We start from the raw sequence: 21,553 nt of genomic DNA, 5'->3' as shown, positions 1-21,553 counted from the left end.
GTTAAACCGAGGGAACAGTTTAAGAATTCGTGAGCACGGTTTATAAACTGAGGGAACGGATTGCAAAACCGTCGGCACGGATTGTTTTTTTTTCTCCTATAGGTGACGTGCCAGGCTCTGTAATACGAAGCTGGTGTACAGTGTCAATGGCGTTCGGAAGTTTGTCCTTGTCCTCTGGCAGGAGTCGCTGACACAACTGCAGTCGAACATCTACTTTCTCCTTCTCTGGGACTCCGTAAATTCCACCGTCGCGTATAACTTTCCAGATGTTTTAGTCTTCTCTCTTGCTCAAAGGTAGTCTGCTCCATTTTGCCCACTTTGGACTCCACTGCTCCATACTTGCTTTTCAGACAGTTAACTACTTCGCTCATGAATTTGATAGCTTCCTTGACACTTGTGATTTGCTTGGTATTTTCATTTATTACCTCCTTCATGTTAGTAATCGCGTGTGTATTTTCTCCTAACATTTTCTCCAGGGAATCAGGCCAGGTGTTTATTAATTGAGAAAGTGCTCCAAGTTGTGAGAGTACGTCAGCAATATCAGATCGCTCAGTCTTCCGTTGTTTGGTGGCAAGAGATTTGCATGGCGTGCCTAAAAGTGCTGGAAATTCCTCCTCGCACAACATGAATTTGTCAGAAATTGCATCCAAGTCTGTCTTGACGTAATCATGCAGATTCTCTGTCGCAAGATTATTAGAGGCTTGCAGAATTTCATGATTGGTTTTGATAGCAGGATTAGTATTAGCCTGTGAAGCACTCTTTGTTTTTATTTTTTTCGGACTTGCCCATTGTCACTTTTTACTAGAAGGACATTTGTCTATAAATTGCTATTAGAAGTTAAAATAAAGTGATATAGTCTTATTCTGACAGCACTAAAAGTCAATGAAGAGGCTCGTTTGAGACGAGCAAAATTTGTGCAAAATTGATCACCGCTGATCACAGCAAGATGCATGCCGGTTAGAAAACTCTCACTATACAGCGAGGTGGCCGCATCGGATTCTGCACTCTCCACCGACTGCGCTGATCAAGAGCATGATGGGAAACGACACAGCTTAATTGGTTTAAACAGACGTGATGTATTGATCTCTTTTAAAATGTTTGATTTTAAAACTCTGATATCTTTATTTTATGTGTAGAAATTATGTGAATATTCCCAAACTCTTCCCGATCTCTCTATGGGTTATGTGATCGTCATATTTCTAAAACATCTGTATTAAAATAAAAATGATTGATAAGCACGTCTTCCAAATGGAATTAAATAACAAGAACTTTGGGTGTATTGTTCATATTAACTTTCATATAAACCCTACGAAAAAGAAGTTTATTCAAGTATTACTTGTATACATTATTGTATTTTAAATGGTAGAAAAACCTGTTTCTGACCTCAAAATAAAGCACTTTCCCTCTGTATATGACTGTGGGGACGAGCACTTTGTTGGTGCTTGAAATAATCTTCTATATAATTAATTAAAAAACATATATTGCCACATTGATGGCTCAAGAAAGTGTAATTGTTCAAATAGGGGTTGGACACCCCTGATATAAAGGCTTTCTGTTATATCATGTGACTTCAAGAAATTGCTTAGATGTGTCTATATAAAGGCTTTCTGTTATACCATGTGACTTCAAAAAAATGTTTAGATGTGTCTATATAAAGGCCTGCAGAGAACTTTCACTTGCTATTTGGAAATCAAAGAGAAGGACAGACACACACGGGGAGACATCAACACTCAGGTTTGACTTTGAATGCTTAATTTGATACATTTTTAACACAATAAACCACTTTTTATATTTGTAATGATGATTGCCATAGCCGGCATGACAGCATGCCAATGTACAATTTGCAGATGACTGCTATTTTCAGTGTCCTCCACGCTGTTAAAACTAATCATTGTCCTGTCATAGATGTACATTGGTGTTAAACAGTTTTTCTGCAAATAAATATAAAGACAGGATATGCTCATTGAGTGCGTCTACATGCACCCTCATAATGCGATTATTACGGTGACATATGCGACATATTAATGCGACATTCGGTTCACGTGACCACGGTATATTAACTGGTGGGAACGTGATCATATGTTGTGGCCACCAGCTATTACCGTGTCTACACCGGACGCGAGCGGCGCTTAAAAAGACAATAGAAACCATTATGATCAGTAATTTTCTACACCGGATGCGGCGCACCGCGACACAACGAATTCCCGACAGTAAACGGATTCCCCGTTCTATTTATGAGGTAGTCCAAGTGCTTTGCAACGGTCGGTTTGTCGCGTTCAGTGTAGACAGCAAAAAGCCGGTCGCGTCCGGTGTAGGATCGTTTGAGATGCGCCTCGCCTCAAATGTAGGCTAGGCGAAAGTATGCGGCGAAAAAAGTGCAGGCGGACGGTTTTTGAGCCACTGCCCCTTTGATCGTGAAAGTGAAAGTGTTCCGGTTTTTGAGCCACTGCCCCTTTGATCGTGAAAGTGAAAGTGTTCCGGTTTTTGAGCCACTACCCCTTTGATCGTGAAAGCGAAAGTGTTCACTTTCACGATCACTTTCACTTTCACGATCAACGGGAGAGATCCCACCCCCAGAACGCGATTTTGCCCTGCCCCATTGAGATGCACCTGTGTATATATATATATATATATATATATATATATACACACAGGTGCATCTCAATAAATTAGAATGTCGTGGAAAAGTTCATTTCTTTCAGTAATTCAACTCAAATTGTTGAACTCGTGTATTAAATAAATTCAATGCACACAGACTAAAGTACTTTAAGTCTTTGGTTCTTTTAATTGTGATGATTTTGGCTCACATTTAACAAAAACCCACCAATTCACTATCTCAACAAATTATAATACTTCATAAGACCAGTAAAAAAAAATAAAATAAAAATAAAAAAAAAACATTTTTAGTGAATTGTTGGCCTTCTGGAAAGTATGTTCATTTACTGTATATGCACTCAGTACTTGGTTGGGCCTCCTTTTGCATGAATTACTGCGGCGTGGCATGGAGTCAATCAGCCTGTAGCACTGCTCAGGTGTAATGGAAGCCCAGGTTGCTTTGATAGCGGTCTTCAGGTCATCTGCATTGTTGGGTCTGGTGTCTCTCATCTTCCTGACAATACCCTATAGATTCTCTATGGGGTTCAGGTCAGCTTTTGGTACCTTTGGCAGTGTGGGCAGGTGCCAAATCCTGCTGGAAAATGAAATCAGCATCTGACTAAAGCTTGTCAGCAGAAGGAAGGAAGTGCTCTAAAATTTCCTGGTAGATGGCTGCGTTGACTGTGGACTTGATGAAACACAGTGGTCCAAAGGGCTCTTTTCAGATGAAGGTAAATGTCTGGAGGAAGAGTGAAGAGGCACAGAAACCATGTTGCTTGAGGTCCAGTGTAAAGTTTCCACAGTCAGTGATGATTTGGGCTGCCATGTCATCTGCTGGTGTTGGTCCACTGTGTTTTCTGAAGTCCACAGTCAACGCAGCCATCTACCAGGAAATTTTAGAGCACTTCATGCTTCCTTCTGCTGACAAGCTTTATGGAGATGCTGATTTCATTTTCCAGCAGGATTTGGCACCTGCCCACACTGCCAAACCAAAAGCTGGTTCAATGACCATGGTGTTACGGTGCTTGATTGGCCAGCAAACTCGCCTGACCTGAACCCCATAGAGAATCTATGAGAGGAAGATGAGAGACACCAGACCCAACAATGCAGATGAGCTGAAGGCCGCTATCAAAGCAACCTGGGCTTCCATTACACTGAGCAGTGCCACAGACTGATCGCCTCCATGCCACGCCGCATTGATGCAGTAATTCATGCAAAAGGAGGCCCAACCAAGTATTGAGTGCCTATAAATGAACATACTTTTCAGAAGCCTGACATTTCTGTTTAAAATATCCTTTTTTTTATAGATCTTATGAAGCATTCTAATTTATTGGGATACTGAATTGGTGGGTTTTTGTTAAATGTGAGCCAAAATCATCACAATTAAAAGAACTAAATACTCAAAGTTCTTCAGTCTGTGTGCATTGAATTTATTTAATACACGAGTTCCACAATTTGAGTTGAATTACTGAAAGAAATGAACTTTTCCATGACATTCTAATTTTTTGAGATGCACCTGTGTATATATATTATATATATATATATATATATATATATATATATATATATATATATATATTATATAGTCACATAATTCATAAAGAGATCGCACTGTCAGAGTTTGGGAATATTCACACATAATTTCTACATATAAAAACATGATATTAGGGTTTTAAAATAAAACATTTTAAAAGAGATCAATACATCATGGTTGTTTAAACCAATAAGCATTCAGCTGTGTCGTCAGCAAGTCGTTTCCCATCATGCTTTTGATCAGCGCAGTTGGTGGAGAGCAACTGCGCCTGACTGCAGAATCCGATGAGGCCGCCTCGCCGTCGTGAGACTATTTTGATATTCGTCAGCATTACATCAGAGCAAGGCGGCCCACCCTCGGACACATTTCAAACCGGTATGCATCTCGCGGTGATCACCGATGATCGATTCTGATTTTGCTCATCTCATACGAGCCTATTAATTTGTGGGAACATCACATTAACTTGATGGAATGACATATTTTTCTTGTGGCCACGACTTCTTTATGTCAAGGGAATGACATCTATTTCTCATGGCCACAAATTAAATGTGTAAACAACCTGCACGATCATATCAACCTGGAATTATCAGAAATGGATAGGCCTATAATAATATTTATTATTAATTAGGAAAAAGTGCAGAATTAAGAAATGATTATATTAATATATTTAGGGCCCGAGCACTGACGGTACAATTAGTGTGCACATAGACTGCAGAAAAATAATATAACTGGTAAAATAATAGGCTGTACAATATAATATAATAAAATGGAATTACTGGGTCAGTTCTGATGGCCTTTAAAAGCATTTTTTACTGAATAAATAAATATCAACATGGTATTTTGTAATCATTATACATGCATGAATGCAATCATGTGTGTATTAATCTACAAGTTGCCTAGATAGCAAAGAGATATCGATTCAACATTGATTCAATGTCAGAATCTCTCTGGGTTATATGGACAGTATAATAATATGAAGAGTTGGTCGGGTGTTCTCAGGGAACTGAATGATTCTACAAAAATAGGCTATTCAGGCAACACATTCTGTAAATTCATGAATGAATATTAATATTTATACCAATAATATACATACAACGTACTATCACAGTTGTGTGGTGCAAGACCCGACCTTTTATAACGTTTACTTTTCTCTCTAGTGATAATGACAGATCCAAATCCAGATGATGCGATTGATACTTGATATTGATACAGTACAATACAGACAATGCAGAGGCAAAACAGAGAAATCCAGGGGAACATGCAGAAAATCAAAACCAAGAAACATGAAACCAGGGAGAATGCTCAGAAATGCAGTGCTGACACATACAAGACTTTGCTGAGAATGACTGAAAAAAAACAAACAAACAAACAAAAAAAAACAGGCTTATAAAGGGTGAGCTAAACAGTTTTTAGCTAAACGGAAGCATTATTTTGTTGAGCTTCTGCTACGATAAATAGGCATCCACTCTTGCATTGCGTGAGTAACGGAGGCCAGCTAGTGAGAGTTGTGCAGGCTCTCAACTGCTAGAGAATGCAGTGTTTAGTGTCCTTGTTAGTGCATCCGGCTCGTGTGCATTGCCAGCAGCAAATCAGGGTTCGCAACCGACATGGGGCAGGGCGGTTAGGATTGGAGGGTGAGCTTTGGAGGCGGAGCAATGAAGAGTGGGTTGTGTTTGTTTGGGTTGATTTGAAATATTAACAATGTTCAGCAACGACTTTGAGAAATAACATCCTGCACCTTTAAATGATCTTTAGTGGTGATGCCTCTCTCTCTCCAATTGTGGTCTTTGATCTTGAAATTGGCTGATGATAAATAAAATGAAGCAGTAAGATACGAGAGAAGTCATACTGTGGAATTACTGAGAAAATAATGCAATTATTAAACTGAATATGCTGTAATTTCACATTGAAATTTTTAACAATGACCAGGTATAAATAGGCCCACTGGAAATATGTTATTCAAAGTCTAATTTAAACCTGAAAATAAACCAACTAAAGGATTTTGACACCATTTCTATGTTAGCCATTATGAATTGCTATGGGGGGGTTATACTGTGAGGTTTATATACGTCTCGTGTCCCATTGTATATATTAACCTATTGCTGAATGACTTTTATTTATATTGTAATATGTTTTTACATTACTCTAAGTTTATTTTTAAAATGCCCCTATCAACTGCTGCCACTAATCACTGCTGGCTCATGACACAAATTTGAAAATTTTAGTGACATATGCCATAATCCACTGGCACATCCCACTAAAAATGTGCCATTGAACATAGTGGCACGATTGTGCCGATGGATTCTGTGTGCAAGATGCTATGCCACTTAATATTAAAACTGCCTATCAATGGTGAGTAAATGTTGGCCAAGTGCATCACTTTATCTTCTCATTATCATTTTAGGATAACGAACAATCAGCAGAAGAGAACATATCCAAACCTGCTGGCAGTGCAAAAATGATCAAGGCACCTGAACCATTTGACTCATCACACAGTGACATGGGTAGGAAAACACAATATTCATTTCATCCAAACATTCATGAAAATAATTAGGGATGCACCGATATGAAAATTTTAGCCAATACAGATTACCGATAATTCTTTATTTATTCTTTATTAATCTCAAGACATTTTTAAGATCCAAAGTTTTATCTGTTAACATTAGTTAATGTACTGTGAACTAACATGAACACAAATATTTTATTAACTAACTTTAACGTTAATGCATTTACAAATGAGAACATATTGTAAAGTGTTACCAAAAAAAATCTATTGCCTAAAAAAAAAAAAAAAAAAAAAATTAAATTAAATTCCTAATTAATGCAAACACATCATTGGACAACATTACTTGTGCTATAAAGAAACCAAATGCATGTGCCATGGATAAATAAAATGAAATGGCCTGTGAAGGAAATTATTTTAATCAAACCATATTGTTGATGAAAATGATACGAGAACAATAAAAGTGATAGTTATTAATCATTGCGCATAAATGTTTTTGAAAAAAAATATTAAACATTTTTGATATTACAGTAATAGTAGCATCTTTAATATTACTGTTTCTAATAACATAATTGCTGTTTGAGCTGCGCTGAAGAACTGAATGAATACCAGTAAACTAAAGCGCTTTGATAGAAGGTTAATTCACTTAACAGAACACATCCTACATAAAATAAAACAGATATTTATACAAAATAAACATAATATTACAACTTACATTTGCACAAAATCACACAAAGATGGACTTGAAGTAAGTACGTTGTCAGAATGTGTAACTTCTGTTGTGGATGCTCTCTTCCCGCAAGAAAACACACTGAAAAATGGCAAACCCCAAAGAATTTACAAGTTTTTATTACAATAGTGTATACAATTATAATGTTATGTATATGGAAGTCCCAATTATAGTTATTAATGTTTTGCATTGCTCTTTTAGCGCACACTGTGAAGCAATGAAGCGCTGTTAGCAGGTTTATTAACTCAGTGAAACACATATGATATTAATCATTAATTTATACTACATAAACTTAGTATTAAGACTTATATCTGGACCAAATTCAGATAAATTGCTAAAAGTGACTCCTGTGCTGACTGTGCTGGTTAGAATGTGTAACTCCTGTTGTGGATCTGCTCACAACACGCTGTAACAGCAACTAAACCCAGATAATTCACAGCGTTTTATTACAATAGTGTTCTCATTGTATATGAGAGTCATGTATATGACAGTCCCAATCATAATGTCACAATATTCTTTTAATTGTGTTCTCATTATAATTTTATTTTCTTATTGGATTGATAACAATAACATTAAAAATGACCATTTATCGGCCGATACGATATGTTGGCCGATATATTGTGCATCCCTAAAAATACTCAATGATGATCAGATTTGTTCTGATATTCTGATGAATTTGAGAGCGGTTCTTTTGTGTTTATTTTATATCTCACATTTCCGAATGTGACCGCTGTGTTATTTGGAAACTCTTCATCAGTCCAGTTTGGACATGAAAACATTCTACTTGGAGAAAAACATGTTGAAAGTGCAGAAATATCCAGGATTGTTCCTTTACAGAGGAAGATATCAGAACATTGTGTCTCAGTGATCAACATGACTGGTTTACATGAGGCTGAACTTTACCTGGACTCAGTGGATCATCACATTGGTCAACTAGTGAATGAAAATGAAATCCACACCTTCATCTTTGTTGTGCGACTGGGCCAGTTAACAGATGCTGATAAGATTGGTCTTGAATGGCTTCAGAGAGTGTTTGGAGACAAAGTTCTTCAGTTTGTGATGATTCTCTTCACCTATGAGACAGAAGAAGAGTGTGACTCTATAATTGATGATCTGAAGAACAACCCTGTTCTGGAGCAGCTGCTGGAGAAATGTGGAGGAAGATATCAGACCTGCAACAAGACGATAACCAACCAAACAGAGATGAGAGAGCTGATGAACAAGATTGAGCGTCTGTTTAATGAAAATCAACAGCAGCGCTACACACTAGAGATATACAATACAGCATTAAGACAGAGAGAAGAGCTAAAAAAAAGTGAATGTGAAAGTGGTGAGAAAACAGATTCTTCATTGATATTTCCCATGTTTAGTCAAGACTGTGATCTAGCATTCTGATTTTAGCTGATTTTAACTAAACATGTCATATAGACATTTGTGGATAGAGACAGGGCTTCATGACATATCAGTTTGAAATGTTAATTGAAAAAAGGTGCTCCACCAACCAAGGAGTGTCATTTTCAAAACGTCATAATAATTATAATTGAAACTTATTTCAATTGTTTTATTACAAATAATTGAAGCAGTACAGTTAAAAAAATACAGATAGTATAGTGAACAGAGTCAAAACAAATCCCAACCACCTTATATCACATCTATGGTTGTATGATCTTATATAATACCCAGGTAAGTGGAATTAGGTGCTCTACCTGGATCTAATGAAAGTATGACAGGAAAACTGCTATAATATAGAATGCTATAATATAATATATAATATATACTGCTATAATATAGACTTAAGAAACATTCATATTATTATTTTTTTTTTTATTATTATTTCATAAGATGAACCTTCAATCAATAAAGAAACAAGGGAGCACGCCACAACAGAGACAACAGAAACACACAGGGTAAGAGCTGGTTTACAGTTTGCACACATTTATTAGCTGACTTATATTTGCTACTTGATAGTTACATCATCCAATTCAGTTGTTTTGATGGTAAAACAGGGCTGCCCTGACCAAAGAATTTCCTAATCGACAGTTAGTTATTCAAGCGACACCAGCAAACATTGCCTAAACTTTTATGAGATCAGAATGTGAAAAAAAAAAAAAAAAACCTACGATATGAATAACAGCCTGCAAAAATAATTCCAGCAAGAATGCAAGCTGTTATCAAGGCCAGAGGAGGCCATACAAAGTAAAAATTTATATATATATATATATATATATATATATATATATATATATATATATATATTATGTGTGAATAAAGACTATTTAGTTTTTTCAATTTATTATTATCTTAATAAATTACAATACATTTTTTTGTTGTTGTTTGTTTTAAACAAGTTTTTGACAGATTCCTAAAATATTTGTGAGGTGTAATAAATTTGACAGGTGTTTTAATAAATTTGTTAAACACTGTACATACAGATACTCAACCAGAATGCGTTTTTTGCCACAACGGGTACAACAGCGTTTTCGGCAGGAAATGCATTTCTGCTCTTGACTGCTAAGTGGCACTATAAACCTTGAATTTTCATTTTATAGAGTGGACATATTCGGTCCACGGACCCTCATGTCACACTGTGGGATCTCAGCTGTCATGAATGTCAGATTGTACGACGGTCAAGATGTGTTAAAAACAGACGTGTACATGAAAATTTGTCTGGAGTTTTACATTATCAACCCATACATGTTCAGTGGGACTGAAATGGTGGCTAACAAAAGACATTTCTAGCGTTAATTTTGATCACGGCTTGTCTTGAAAAACAAGTCAATGCGACGTTCGTCATAGAAGTCACACTGCAGGACTGTGTGCCAAATCTTTTGACACTGCCAGAATTTCGTCTGAGGTAAAATTTGATTGCAACATTCATTAATCGGCTGTCTGTGAACATGTCAAACTAGCGATCAAAGACTACAGATTTTAGTCTAAGATTATAAGAATCTTTTAGGATTCTCAAAATTTGTCTTAAATCACCAAATCATGGCCTAAATTGTACAGTGTGCACCAGGCTTGTAATAAAATAAAAAACTATAGAAATGTGAATTATATATAGGCTACATCTTTGCATGGGAGTAGTAAACATGTGCCGCAGCTGTGCTTCTGGTGATCTGAGTTCGAGTCCCCACTCAAGGTTCAGGTTTCTCAAACCAACATCATAGACTGGTCACAAAATTTAGTCTCTACTTTTAATATTTGTCAGAAATAAAAACGTTGGAAATGTACAATTATGAGCATATTTACTCAGCTTTGTTATTCATTGTCAGTCATTTTTATTAGTAGTAGGCATTTATTATCATAACCGTTCTTGATGCTTAGAAATAGGAAACAGCAGATTATTATGGTCAAGCATTTGGTTTAATAAATAATGGCAAATTACAACATAAATTTGTGACATTCCAGTAGAGCCTCTGTTGTTCTGTAACAAGCTTTTTAGCCTTTATTCCTCAGAAGGAACTGAATGCCTTGTTGGATTCACCTTACAAAAAAATAAAATAAAATAATAAAAGAGCGAATAAAGTGAATAAAAGAGCCCTGTATCTCCTGCTCCACTCACATTTGTTTCTAGCAGTGTTAATTTTGACAGCAAACTTTGATTTAGTTTTAGTCATAGTCTTTTGACCAAATTGCCATTTAGTTTATCTTATTTTAGTCATCTGAATTGTTTTAGTTTTAGGCTAGTTTTAGTCAAATAAATATAATAAGATTTTAGTTGACTAAATCTACAGTTGATTTAGTCAACTAAAATCTAATGGGTTTAGTTCAATTATAATGCATTAATTAAGAATTTCTCTAAAATTTCCAAACCCATTATATTAACCTGTTAATATAAATGATATTCAAGTTTGAGCATGCAATACAGACACAGATTTAACTGCTGTGACATATAACATGTCTTTATTTTTCTTAAAATTAAATAAAATCGCTTCTCATATAGAAGAACATGGTCTTCTTTTCAATGAATAATATATTCATTCTTTATAAAAACTTGCATACAACATTCTTTCAAGCAGAAATATTTATTTGTATAAATTAAATATAATTAATTCTTATTAAAGCTATTAAAGAGCAGTAAATGCTTTTCTCTTTTTCTTTTGTTGTTTGATTAATATTAAGGGCACAGACAGAATTAGGTTTATTACGCTGCTGTCACTTTAAGACCAAATGCGTGGATCCAATGCACCATGCACATCCAATATTCACACAACTGTTTACATTCTCTTAAGACATTTTGACATAATGTTGTGTGTAATTGACCATTTAGACGCGAAAGAGAGCTCAATTCAGTTTCACACCACACATGTAAACAGAGTGTAAGCAGCGCATTTTTTTTTTTTTTTTTTGGCGCCCATGTTAATAGATTAGAGCGTTCACACCACACGCAGAGGCGGTGCGGCAGTGCATCAGAGCAGATGCGGCAGTGCTGCGATCGTTTCGTCGCTGGGTCTATTTTCGCTGCCACAGTGCATTGTTCTTGATCAAAATTGACCTGATTAACATGAAAAATAACACATTTCACCATAAAATCATGTAAACGAGCTGTTTCGAGTGTCACAATCACCATATGACATTCAGCGCTGTGAAAAAATAAATAAAATACATGAAAATACATCACTACCAGGAGTTTTTGGCCAAACTTCAAAGGCCTGTTTAAATGATTAAAACTAGAGGCATATCTTAACTTTAAGATTACTTTTATCATGTAACCTACCTATACACAGCATGTTATTTGCATATGTGTATGTGAGACAGAGGGGAACACGGTCACATCGCAGCAGAGTACGCTGCCCATTATAAATCACAGTGGTTGGAGGAGAACACCGAAAAATGTGATAGACTCATCTGTATTTGCAGTACACAAGCCACAGTTCAGCAGCGTGCAGCATACGCACAGCTTCCGCGCTGCCTCCGCACTTCGGGTGCATGGTTTGGGGTGTATACACACAGAAAACCATAACGAACAGAGTTCTCTTTTGCGTCGTCACGCTTATTCAGATCTATCCATATGTCTGCTCTTCTGTTTCTCCATTTACATTTTGATACGTTTTAAGCAAGCGCATGCCAACTCATGTCCCAGTAGATCAACACATTACAATTCAAATGTGCGCATCTACCACACACACAGGACACCAGTTCTGACTGGATCTCTTCCCAAATCGTCCCTGCACAGACAAATGGCATTTCAGCCCGCCAAAAAAGGCTGGGTTGACGGCCTATATAAGTCATGCAGAAATGCCATATCGTCAGAATCTTTCTCCCTTAGTGGGAAGATCATCTCTCACTGCTCCGAAGAAGACTGAAGCCTCTTCTTGCCTCTTCTCGCCATTGAACGAGCCTTGCAGCAGATCAACGATGTTTCAGCAGCAAGCTGATTCAACAGTCTCCCCTGTGGCCATCTGGCGACTGCAAAAAGAGCAAATTTAAAAGCAAATTTCCTAGCGACATTGTTGCAAATGTCTTGCTGCGAATGCGGCTCATGCCTGGGCCGTGGCCACACTGAGCGGCCTTCCTGGACTCTTGCTGCCCACACTGCGGACCCATATGGACCCAGAGTTTATGCGAGTCCTCACTAGAGCATGGCATGCCCCCTACTCAGCACACATCCACTCTTCTTCTTCAGCTGCCAAATGCTACCCATTTCCGAAGTGTCAAGCATTCTTCTGCTTCAGTGTGAGAGACAACTTGTAGTACTTCAACCATTTGCCACTCGGCTCTGGGCATGGGAGGCCATCCCTGGAGTGTTGCGCTGGATTTTTGGGAAAATAAAACAAAGCTACTTGCTCCAGTTCACTTGCAGACTGCCCCACTTTATGGGCGTGATTTACACTTCAGTCTCAGACACCTTATACATGGCGCATGAGCCAACACACCCTCAGGTTGACCCATGGCTGCGTCATGGCCTTGGTCCCTTGGAAATCACCCAGCTTTTACCAGGATGGGGCAATGCTGGGCTCGGTTTCCAGGAGGAAAGTGGTCGTGACAGATGCCTCTAAGATGGCTTGGGGCACCCTGTGCGACAGAAGAGTAGAATTCGGCTCATGGGTAACCCCTATGTCGAATTGGCACATCAACCCCCTAAAAATGATGCAGGTGATTCTGGCCTTCAAGGAGTTCCAGCCAGAACTCAGGGGTCATCCCGTCCTGGTCTGCTCGGACAACAGGACGGTGGTTGCCTTTATAAACCACCAAGGAGGTCTCAGGTCTCACCTCTTAATAGGCTGGCAGGCCATCTTCTCTAATGGGAACAGAGGAACCTCTGCTCAGAGAGGGTAATTCACGTGCCGGGCTCCTCAAATGTAGGAGCAGACATGTTGTCAGGATCAGGGAAGAAAGATGTTAAATTCTTCTGGTGGCAGCACGCCGTTGAGGAGAGACCTTCTCTCCCACGTGGGGGGTGGGGGGGGATGATTTGGAACCCCTAACCAGAGTTGTGGAACCTGCATGTTCGGCCCCTCGATGGGAGCCACCAGGTCTTTCCCAGGAGGTCATGAGAACGATCTCGGAGGTCAGGGGCCCCTTCAACAAGGCGCCTTTACGCCCAAAAATGGTCTATTTTCTCAAGCTGGTGCTTAGCTCAGAAACTAGACCCTGCTAAATGTGAAAGTGTGTCAGTTCTCACGTTTCTGCAGGTCATGCTGGACGATGGGTGTGCTGACTCCACACCACAGGTATATGTGGCAGCCATCGTGGTGTATCATGCCCTGATGGCCGACCAGTCGATTGGGAAATTGACCTGGTCATTAAGTTTCTCAGAGGGGTTAGGAGGTTGAATTCTCGCCGCCCATCCCAGGTGAAAAAAAGTACATTTCAATAATATGTACTCTATTTTCGTGCACTAATTTTGTACTTAAGAACATCTAAGTGTACTCAACTGTGCTATTTTGAGACACCATGAAATATGAACTTAAATGTCCTTTTAATATACTATCTCTGTATTTAAAAAATGTATTTAGATACTACTTATAGTACATTTGAACCCATAGTGTACTACAAGTGGTAACTAAATGTATTTTTTAAATACAGAGATAGTATTTTAAAAACACATTTTAGTTCATATTTCATGGTGTCTCAAAATAGCACAGTTGAGTACACTTAGATGTTCTTAAGATTATCTTAAGAAGTACTAAAGAAGAATTTTTAGTATATTAAGTACAAAATTAGTGCACAAAAATAGAGCACTTTAAGTACATTATTGAAATGTACTTTTTTTCACCTGGGATGCTCGGTCCCCTCATGGGACCTCTCCACAGTCCTTAGGGCACTTCGGGACCCTCCCTTTGAGCCGCTCGAGTCAACTGATCTTCGGTCCCTCTCACTTAAGACTGCCCTCTTGCTGGCGTAAGTCAAGCAAGTTGGAGATCTGCAAGCTCTGTCTGTGGAACCTTCTTGCCTTGAGTTAGGTGCTAACGACAGTAAAGTGGTCCTTAAGCCAAAAAATGTTACATGCTGAAAGTGCTTTCTACCTCGTTCAGAATGCAGGTGATAGCGCTTGTGGAGAAAAGTCCCATCAGGTCCCTTAGATTGTATACTGAGTGCTCTAGCCGATTTCGGCAATCAGAGCAGCTGTTTGTCAGCTTCGGAGGCCACACTAAAGGGCTGCCCGTTTCGAAGAAAAGGGTTTCCAGATGGATTGTGGATGCGATAGTGCAAGCTTACAAGTCTGTGGACTTGTTGTGCCCATTAGGGGTTAGGGCCCACTCCATTAGATGTATGGCCTTCTCTTAGGCGTGGTCCAGCGGAGTCTGTATCGCAGATATCTGTGCGGCGACTGGCTGGTCTTCGCCATCCACTTTCATCAGATTTTACAACCTGGGCATCCCTGCTCTTCAAGCATGGATGTTGTCAGTCATCCGACCGCAGTCTGAGCCTGACTACACAGAACACAAGCATTTTAGCATCCTTGTGTAGCTGATCATGGGGCCCTAAACCGAGCACCCCTAGGCTGCCGGCTTGCAGGTTCTGCACTTGTAGCATGGAACTATTGGATTAAGTTCTCCATTAGCATCAGCAAACTGACACAATGCAAGTAAACTGTATTGAAAGGGAAAGTTTATGGATACTCACGTAACCCTTGTTCCCTGAGATAATGGGAACGAGCATTGCATAGTTTGCCATGCTACTATGATGTGCAGCAAATCATGATTCTGACGATATGGCATTTCTGCGTGACTTATATAGGCCGTCGACCCTGCCCTTTTTGGTGGGCTGAAATCTCCACATATTGGCTGATAGTCAGAGGCATATCTCCATTGATTATCCGTATGACAAACAGGATCTCGGTTTAGGCACAAAGTGACCCACCAATGTCATGAATATGAGTTTCTAGGCTACAGTTTGTATTTCAGATAGTCACTTCATCTCCCTTGGGTGCCAGTTGTTCACCTCATGAACATCAGATCCTATAACAAAGGACTAACACACACTCACACACACATAGAGAGAGAGAGAGAGATACATAGCTTCATCAAGGTTGGAGATGGTTGAGCTCTAGCTCTGATCAGGAAGCTTTCCCAAAACATACTAATAAGCAGGGGTTAAATTGGGCCGGGGCCATCCAGGCACATAGGCTTACCAGGGCTCTACATACGCTTGTCTGGAATAAGTGGATTTTTTGAATTGAAAGAAAATTTTACTTGCCTCCTGACCAGATAAGTAGCTTGATTAAAATGTCAATAACAACCAAAATGTGAGAATGATTCTCTGATTTGATGACATTTAGCTTAAGTGGCGATTGATAGTGAATAGTAATGTACTGGCGGTGATAGCCTATGTATAAAATGCACAACACCGCTGTATGCTGCGTCAAAGGGACATGCGCGCTCACGTAAACAAGCCCAACGTGCATGAGAAGCACATGGCGGAACGAGTGAAGGAGACTTGATGAATGAAAGTGCACGTTTACTCTCTGACAGCAGAGGGCGCTGATGGAACAGCAGAATGCAGCGGTTACCCCGGAAACCCCGCAAACAAAGCAACTGCACTAGTGAAGTTTTTAAAATACTTCAAACAGCCATTCATTTTTTGTAATCTCAATGTTGTATACTTAATACTTAAAGACTTAATAGGCTATTTATTTTCAAACTTAAATTTTTTTATATTTTAATCTGGACTACAACATGATTAGAAATGTTCTGATTATTTGTTATTGTTTAGTAAAACTTTGAGACATACGGCTTCATTAGTTAACATGTTAATTCATTATTACCAAACTGACAATGGAAAAATACTTATAAAGCATTAATTATTCTTAGTTAATGTTCATTTCTTAGTTACTGTTTAATAACATTACTAAAATCAAAAGAACTTATTTAATGGACCTGATATAAAACTAACAATGATCAGTTGTATTTCTTAACTAACATTAACAAAAAATAATACTTTCTGTTACAAATGTAGCTATTGCTCAATCTTAGTTAATGCATTAAATAATGAGACCTTATTGTAAAGTGTTACCTTTTGTTCTTTATAGCCTAATTCTTTTACACTTTAATCTGTTTGAAAATTTTACTTTATATATTTTTTGTGTATTGTATTATTGTATTTAAACATTCAGAGTTCTTTTTGTTATTACAAAGAGTTCTTAAACCTGTTATACTGTGACAACACTTTTTTTGCAACTTATTTCAATACCGTGATAATACCGTATACCATGATAAAAGCTTCAGCAATTAATCGCAACATGAAAATTTGATACCGTCACATGCCTACACACGACCGAAAGCGTTTATTTCCTGAATATCACCTCGATTGAAATTGTGACACTAATTTCATACAACAGTTTAATAAACAAGTAGTTAATAATAATCACTTATGTTTTAGGTGCAGTATTGCCTGTTTTTTGTTCTATTGTAGTAGCGAAAATAGTTCCAAACAAGGCAGAACCATCGCATCTCGCAGCTACGCTCAGTCGTCTCGAATGATTCAGCGTTATTAACGAATCGATTGAGTGAAGATTCAATGGCCCATTCATAAACAACTGCTTCATTCTCGAATAATTCAGACTTTTGAATGAATCGTTTGAATAAATGATTCAGTGGGTCACTCATTAAGATGGTCACTTGCCGCCATCTACTGACGGTTTAATTTCATGTTTAAAAGTATAAATTTCCCACCAACGTTTCTTATTTGTATATTCAAAAATATTTAAAGAATCTTATAACATTATTGAATGCAGTTGTACTTTTTCAGTGTAAATTATTTAATTTGATTGGTAACAGCCCTATAGTGTCTTATTATTTTAATTTAGGCTATTGATCAAATGTAAGAATTTGAAATAAAAGATGAAACATACATTTAATAAGCAAAAAAATGCTATTTTTGACTATTTTTTCCAGACAGGCCAGACAATGTACTTGTCCAAAGGACAAGCACAAAACAAGGCTTAATGTCGATCCCTGTATTTTGTATAATTTATATTCTCTCTTTTAATGGTAGCATCACTCTTATATTTGATATTACTGACACAAAGGAGAGGGCACATGCCAAGCAAGGTTTTATCACCATAGGATGTAGCTTTACACACTGCCAGCATCTAGAATGATTTTGATCAGCATTTTAGTGTTCATAACAGAGGGCTCTCTCAACTTGTTATATTTTACAGTTTGTCAATTGATAACATTTTGTAGTCTTTGCATACACATGCACCCCTTGAAAGCCTGAAACCACAGAACCCCCACCCCCCACATAACAAATCCCAATTTAACCCCTGCAAATAAGATATTTTCTCTCAGTAAGAGAATATTCGTCATTATTCTCTATTGATTGAAGAATAAAAGTACATGCTTTAACTAAGAATTGGTCACAAAGGACCTAGGCTGTCAGGATCATCTAGAAGAGTAAATATATGTGTTGGGTGCTTCTCTCAAAAACAAGGGGAGAAGCACGTTCCAGTGAACAGACACTAAAAACTACCTAAATCTCATTAACTTGAAGAAGTAATTTAATTAATTTATATATTAATATATTATTAATATATTATTAATCAGTATTTAGAAGGATAAATATTGATTAATAACTTGATTACAAATCACTCAAAAGGATATACATTGAAGTGGCAGTGGATTCAAGAATCTACCCCTTCACTACAAAACCAATTGAAACGCTTGGATTAAACACTTCAGTGGATTAAATTTTTTTTTAATGTAAATCCATTACAATATTTATTACTTAAGATACATTTGGACACATCGAAACATTTATCCTAAAACAAACTATGCCTTTGTCAGCAGGGAACAGTCAAGGTCAAGGTCTGTGAAAGAGATTTTTTTACCTCTTTGGGATGGCACCACAAGGCGCCGCTCATTTGCAGAAGGCAAGCTTCTGGAAGACACATAAGTCTGAAGTAGTGAGTTTATGTAAATGGGTGCAGAGCCAGTGATTGTTCTGTAGACAAACGTCAGTGCCTTGAATTTGATGTGAGTGGCAATTAGCAACCAGTGCAATTTTATGAGAAGAGGTGTAACGTGTGCTCTCTTCAACTCATTAAAGACCACTCTTGCTGCTGCATTCTGGATCAGTTGCAGAGGTTTGATAGTGCATGCTGGAAGACCTGCTAAGAGAGCATTGCAATACTCCAATCTGGATAGAACAAGAGCTTGGACAAGGAGTTGTGTAGCTTGCTCCGATAGGCCTGATCCTCCTAATGTTGTATAAGGCAAATCTGCTGGACCAGGCAGTTCTAGCAATGTGGTTTGTAGAGTTTAAGTGATCATCAATCAAGCCAGGTTCCTGGCTGTCCTGGCAGTTATGATTGACGAACCTAGCTGAATGGAGAAGTTGTGATGAAGTGTTGGGTTGGCTGAGACCACAAGCAGTTCTTTCATTGCAAGTTTGAGTTGAAGGTGGTAGTCCTTCATCCAGCAAGAAATGTCTGTCAGGCAGGCTGAGATGCGAGCAGCTACCGTCAGATCATCTGGCTGGATTGAGAGGTAGAGTTGTGTGTCATCAGCATAGCAGTGATAGGAAAATCTATGTTTCTGAATGACAGATCCTAGTGATGACATGTAGATGGAAAAGAACTGTGGTCCAAGCAGTGAGCCCTGAGGTACCCCAATAGCTAGATGTTGCAACTTAGACACTGCCCTCCACTCTGAAGGACGTACCTGAGAGGTAAGACTTGAACCACTGGAGTGCGGTTCCTGAGATGCCCTTCATCATGAGGGTTGACAGGAGGATCTGTCAGACAGAGCAGCAGACAGATCTAACAAGATGAGTACTGATGTTTTGGAAGCTGCTCTTGCCAGTCTCAGAGCTTCAATAATGGAGAGCAGGGCAGTCTTAGTTGAGTGGCTGCTTTTAAAAACAGATGCTTGTTGTCCAGGAGGTTGTTCTGTTTAAGAAAGGTAGAGACTTAATAATGAATGGAAAAAGGGACACTGGTCTGTAGTTTCTAAAAGTTGGGGGTTTTTAAGCAGTGGGGTTATCCGAGCCTGCTAAAATGCTGTGGGAAAGGTACCAGTGTAATTGATATAATTTAGATTTTGTGTTATAAAATTTAGATAACAGACAATTCCAAATAAACTACAATGGCTCTTATAGATCACCCATGTTAAAGGATGACCTGGTCAGCAATGAATGGTGATAATGAACGGTAACTGAAGATGACAGCTAAAAAAAATAATAAAATACCACAAGAAACAGTAAGGTATGCTAACTTTATGAAAGTAATATATACCATATTAAAGTCAATATTCACTGAAAATCTTCCAGAGCATATTAGGGGAAGAGCTGAGAATGATGATAAATAAATACAACAACAAAAAAATTATAGGATATTTTCTCAAGTTGGCTGGTAACTTTATTAGGACCTGAAGCATAATATTTTATTTAATTTGAACAATAACAATGATAGTCTGAAACTTGCTGTTGTATGCAAGTGGGTCAAATGACATACAAAATGTCTACAGAAGAAAACATGTCACATCTTCTAAGGACATTTAACTTTTTCTTTTTTTTTTTTCTTTTTCTTTTTTATTCCGCAGAGTAGTTTCCCCCAGAATTCTCATGTAGCAGTACATGTGTGGAAATATAAGAAACAAAATCATAATGTGCCTTCACATTTTTGTGCAGGTTCAGTCACACATACAAACTAGCAGACTTGCAAGATGTATGTGTTGCTGTGGGTTTATCACAAATAATTTAATATACAAGGATAGAAATAATGCAAAATAGGGCTGTAAATTGCACCATCATTGATCAGGTTCTGTTAGATGGAAAGCGTTCTGTATAAGACCTCTTTTCTAGACTATAAGACTAAAATGTGTAAGTTATTACATTAATTAATTATTGAATTGAGTTAACTGTTGCACATAAACCATTTAAAAAAAAATCTTAATGAACCATCTGTTTTGTTGTTCCTCAATATGTAGCCTTCAGAAAAGCCTAAAACAATCTATATTATATATTTATATGTGGATGTTTTGTTTTTGTTTTTACCAAAAATGTTTAGTAGTGGAAAAATTAGAACCATTTCATTCTCAAAATATGCTACAAATCAGTCCTAAGGGGGGGATTCCAGAAAGCAGGTTATGTGACATACCCGGGTACTTTTAAGGGCAAGTAAGCAGATAACCTCAACCTTTGGTTCCAATATCAGAGGTAACATTCAAGATATGTAAGTAAACCTAAGTAAAGTAAACCTATATATATATATATATATATATATATATATATATATATGTTAGGAGTGTAACGGTACATATTTTGGTCCCGAACCTTACGTGCAGCGCATGTGTGAATGAGCGCTTACTCATACTTATACATAATTATACTTTGAAAGGCTCGTGCTCTCAGCTGTACAAAAAACAGAGCAGAACACAGAAAATTAAGTAGAGGAGGGTTGGGCTTAAGATTTAAATGTTAAAATATAGTTTAAGTGGAGCAAATTGTAACACTCCTAATGCACAAATTTTATTTTTCATTATTCTGTTTATTTTGTACTTTTATAACCATAAGTCGTATTTTTTTGCAGGGCCGATAAAAAACAAAAGGTATTTGGTCACAATCAGCTACAAAACTGAAAAGCATCTTGTGCAAGAGCGCATTCTGTTTACTGCTTAGTGCTTAATACACAGGAGGCTGTACTATAAGTGTGACCATTTTTCCTATTGTACCGAAATAGTACTGAACAGTGACACCAAAACTGAGGTATGTATGAACTATGACTTCAGTGTACCATTACATCCCT

The 21,553-nt window shown here is 37.7% G+C and overlaps 2 protein-coding genes across 9 annotated transcripts in view; both read left to right on the top strand.

Moving 5' to 3' along the window:
• Positions 1-21,553, top strand: part of LOC127510188 (interferon-induced very large GTPase 1-like) — a 96,374-nt gene that overhangs the window by 11,556 nt on the left and 63,265 nt on the right. The gene's annotated exons all lie outside the window — the stretch shown is intronic.
• LOC127509842 (interferon-induced very large GTPase 1-like) overlaps positions 1,667-21,553 on the top strand; it is a 32,721-nt gene continuing 12,834 nt past the window's right edge. The window contains exons 1-4 of one of the 8 annotated variants that reach the window (XM_051888958.1): positions 1,667-1,734; positions 6,534-6,633; positions 9,205-9,269; positions 21,338-21,356. In XM_051888958.1, the coding sequence (XP_051744918.1) occupies positions 9,205-9,269; positions 21,338-21,356 (84 nt within the window). In that variant the 5' untranslated portion in view covers positions 1,667-1,734; positions 6,534-6,633. Of the gene's footprint in view, positions 1,735-6,533; positions 6,634-8,119; positions 8,693-9,204; positions 9,270-21,337; positions 21,514-21,553 lie in introns of those variants that run through there. The other 7 variants (XM_051888956.1, XM_051888955.1, XM_051888954.1 and 4 more) reach the window with 7 other exon arrangements.

Source organism: Ctenopharyngodon idella, chromosome 3, assembly GCF_019924925.1.
Source record: "Ctenopharyngodon idella isolate HZGC_01 chromosome 3, HZGC01, whole genome shotgun sequence".
NCBI classification, from domain to species: Eukaryota; Metazoa; Chordata; class Actinopteri; order Cypriniformes; family Xenocyprididae; genus Ctenopharyngodon; species Ctenopharyngodon idella.
This window is presented reverse-complemented; position numbering and strand designations above follow the sequence as displayed.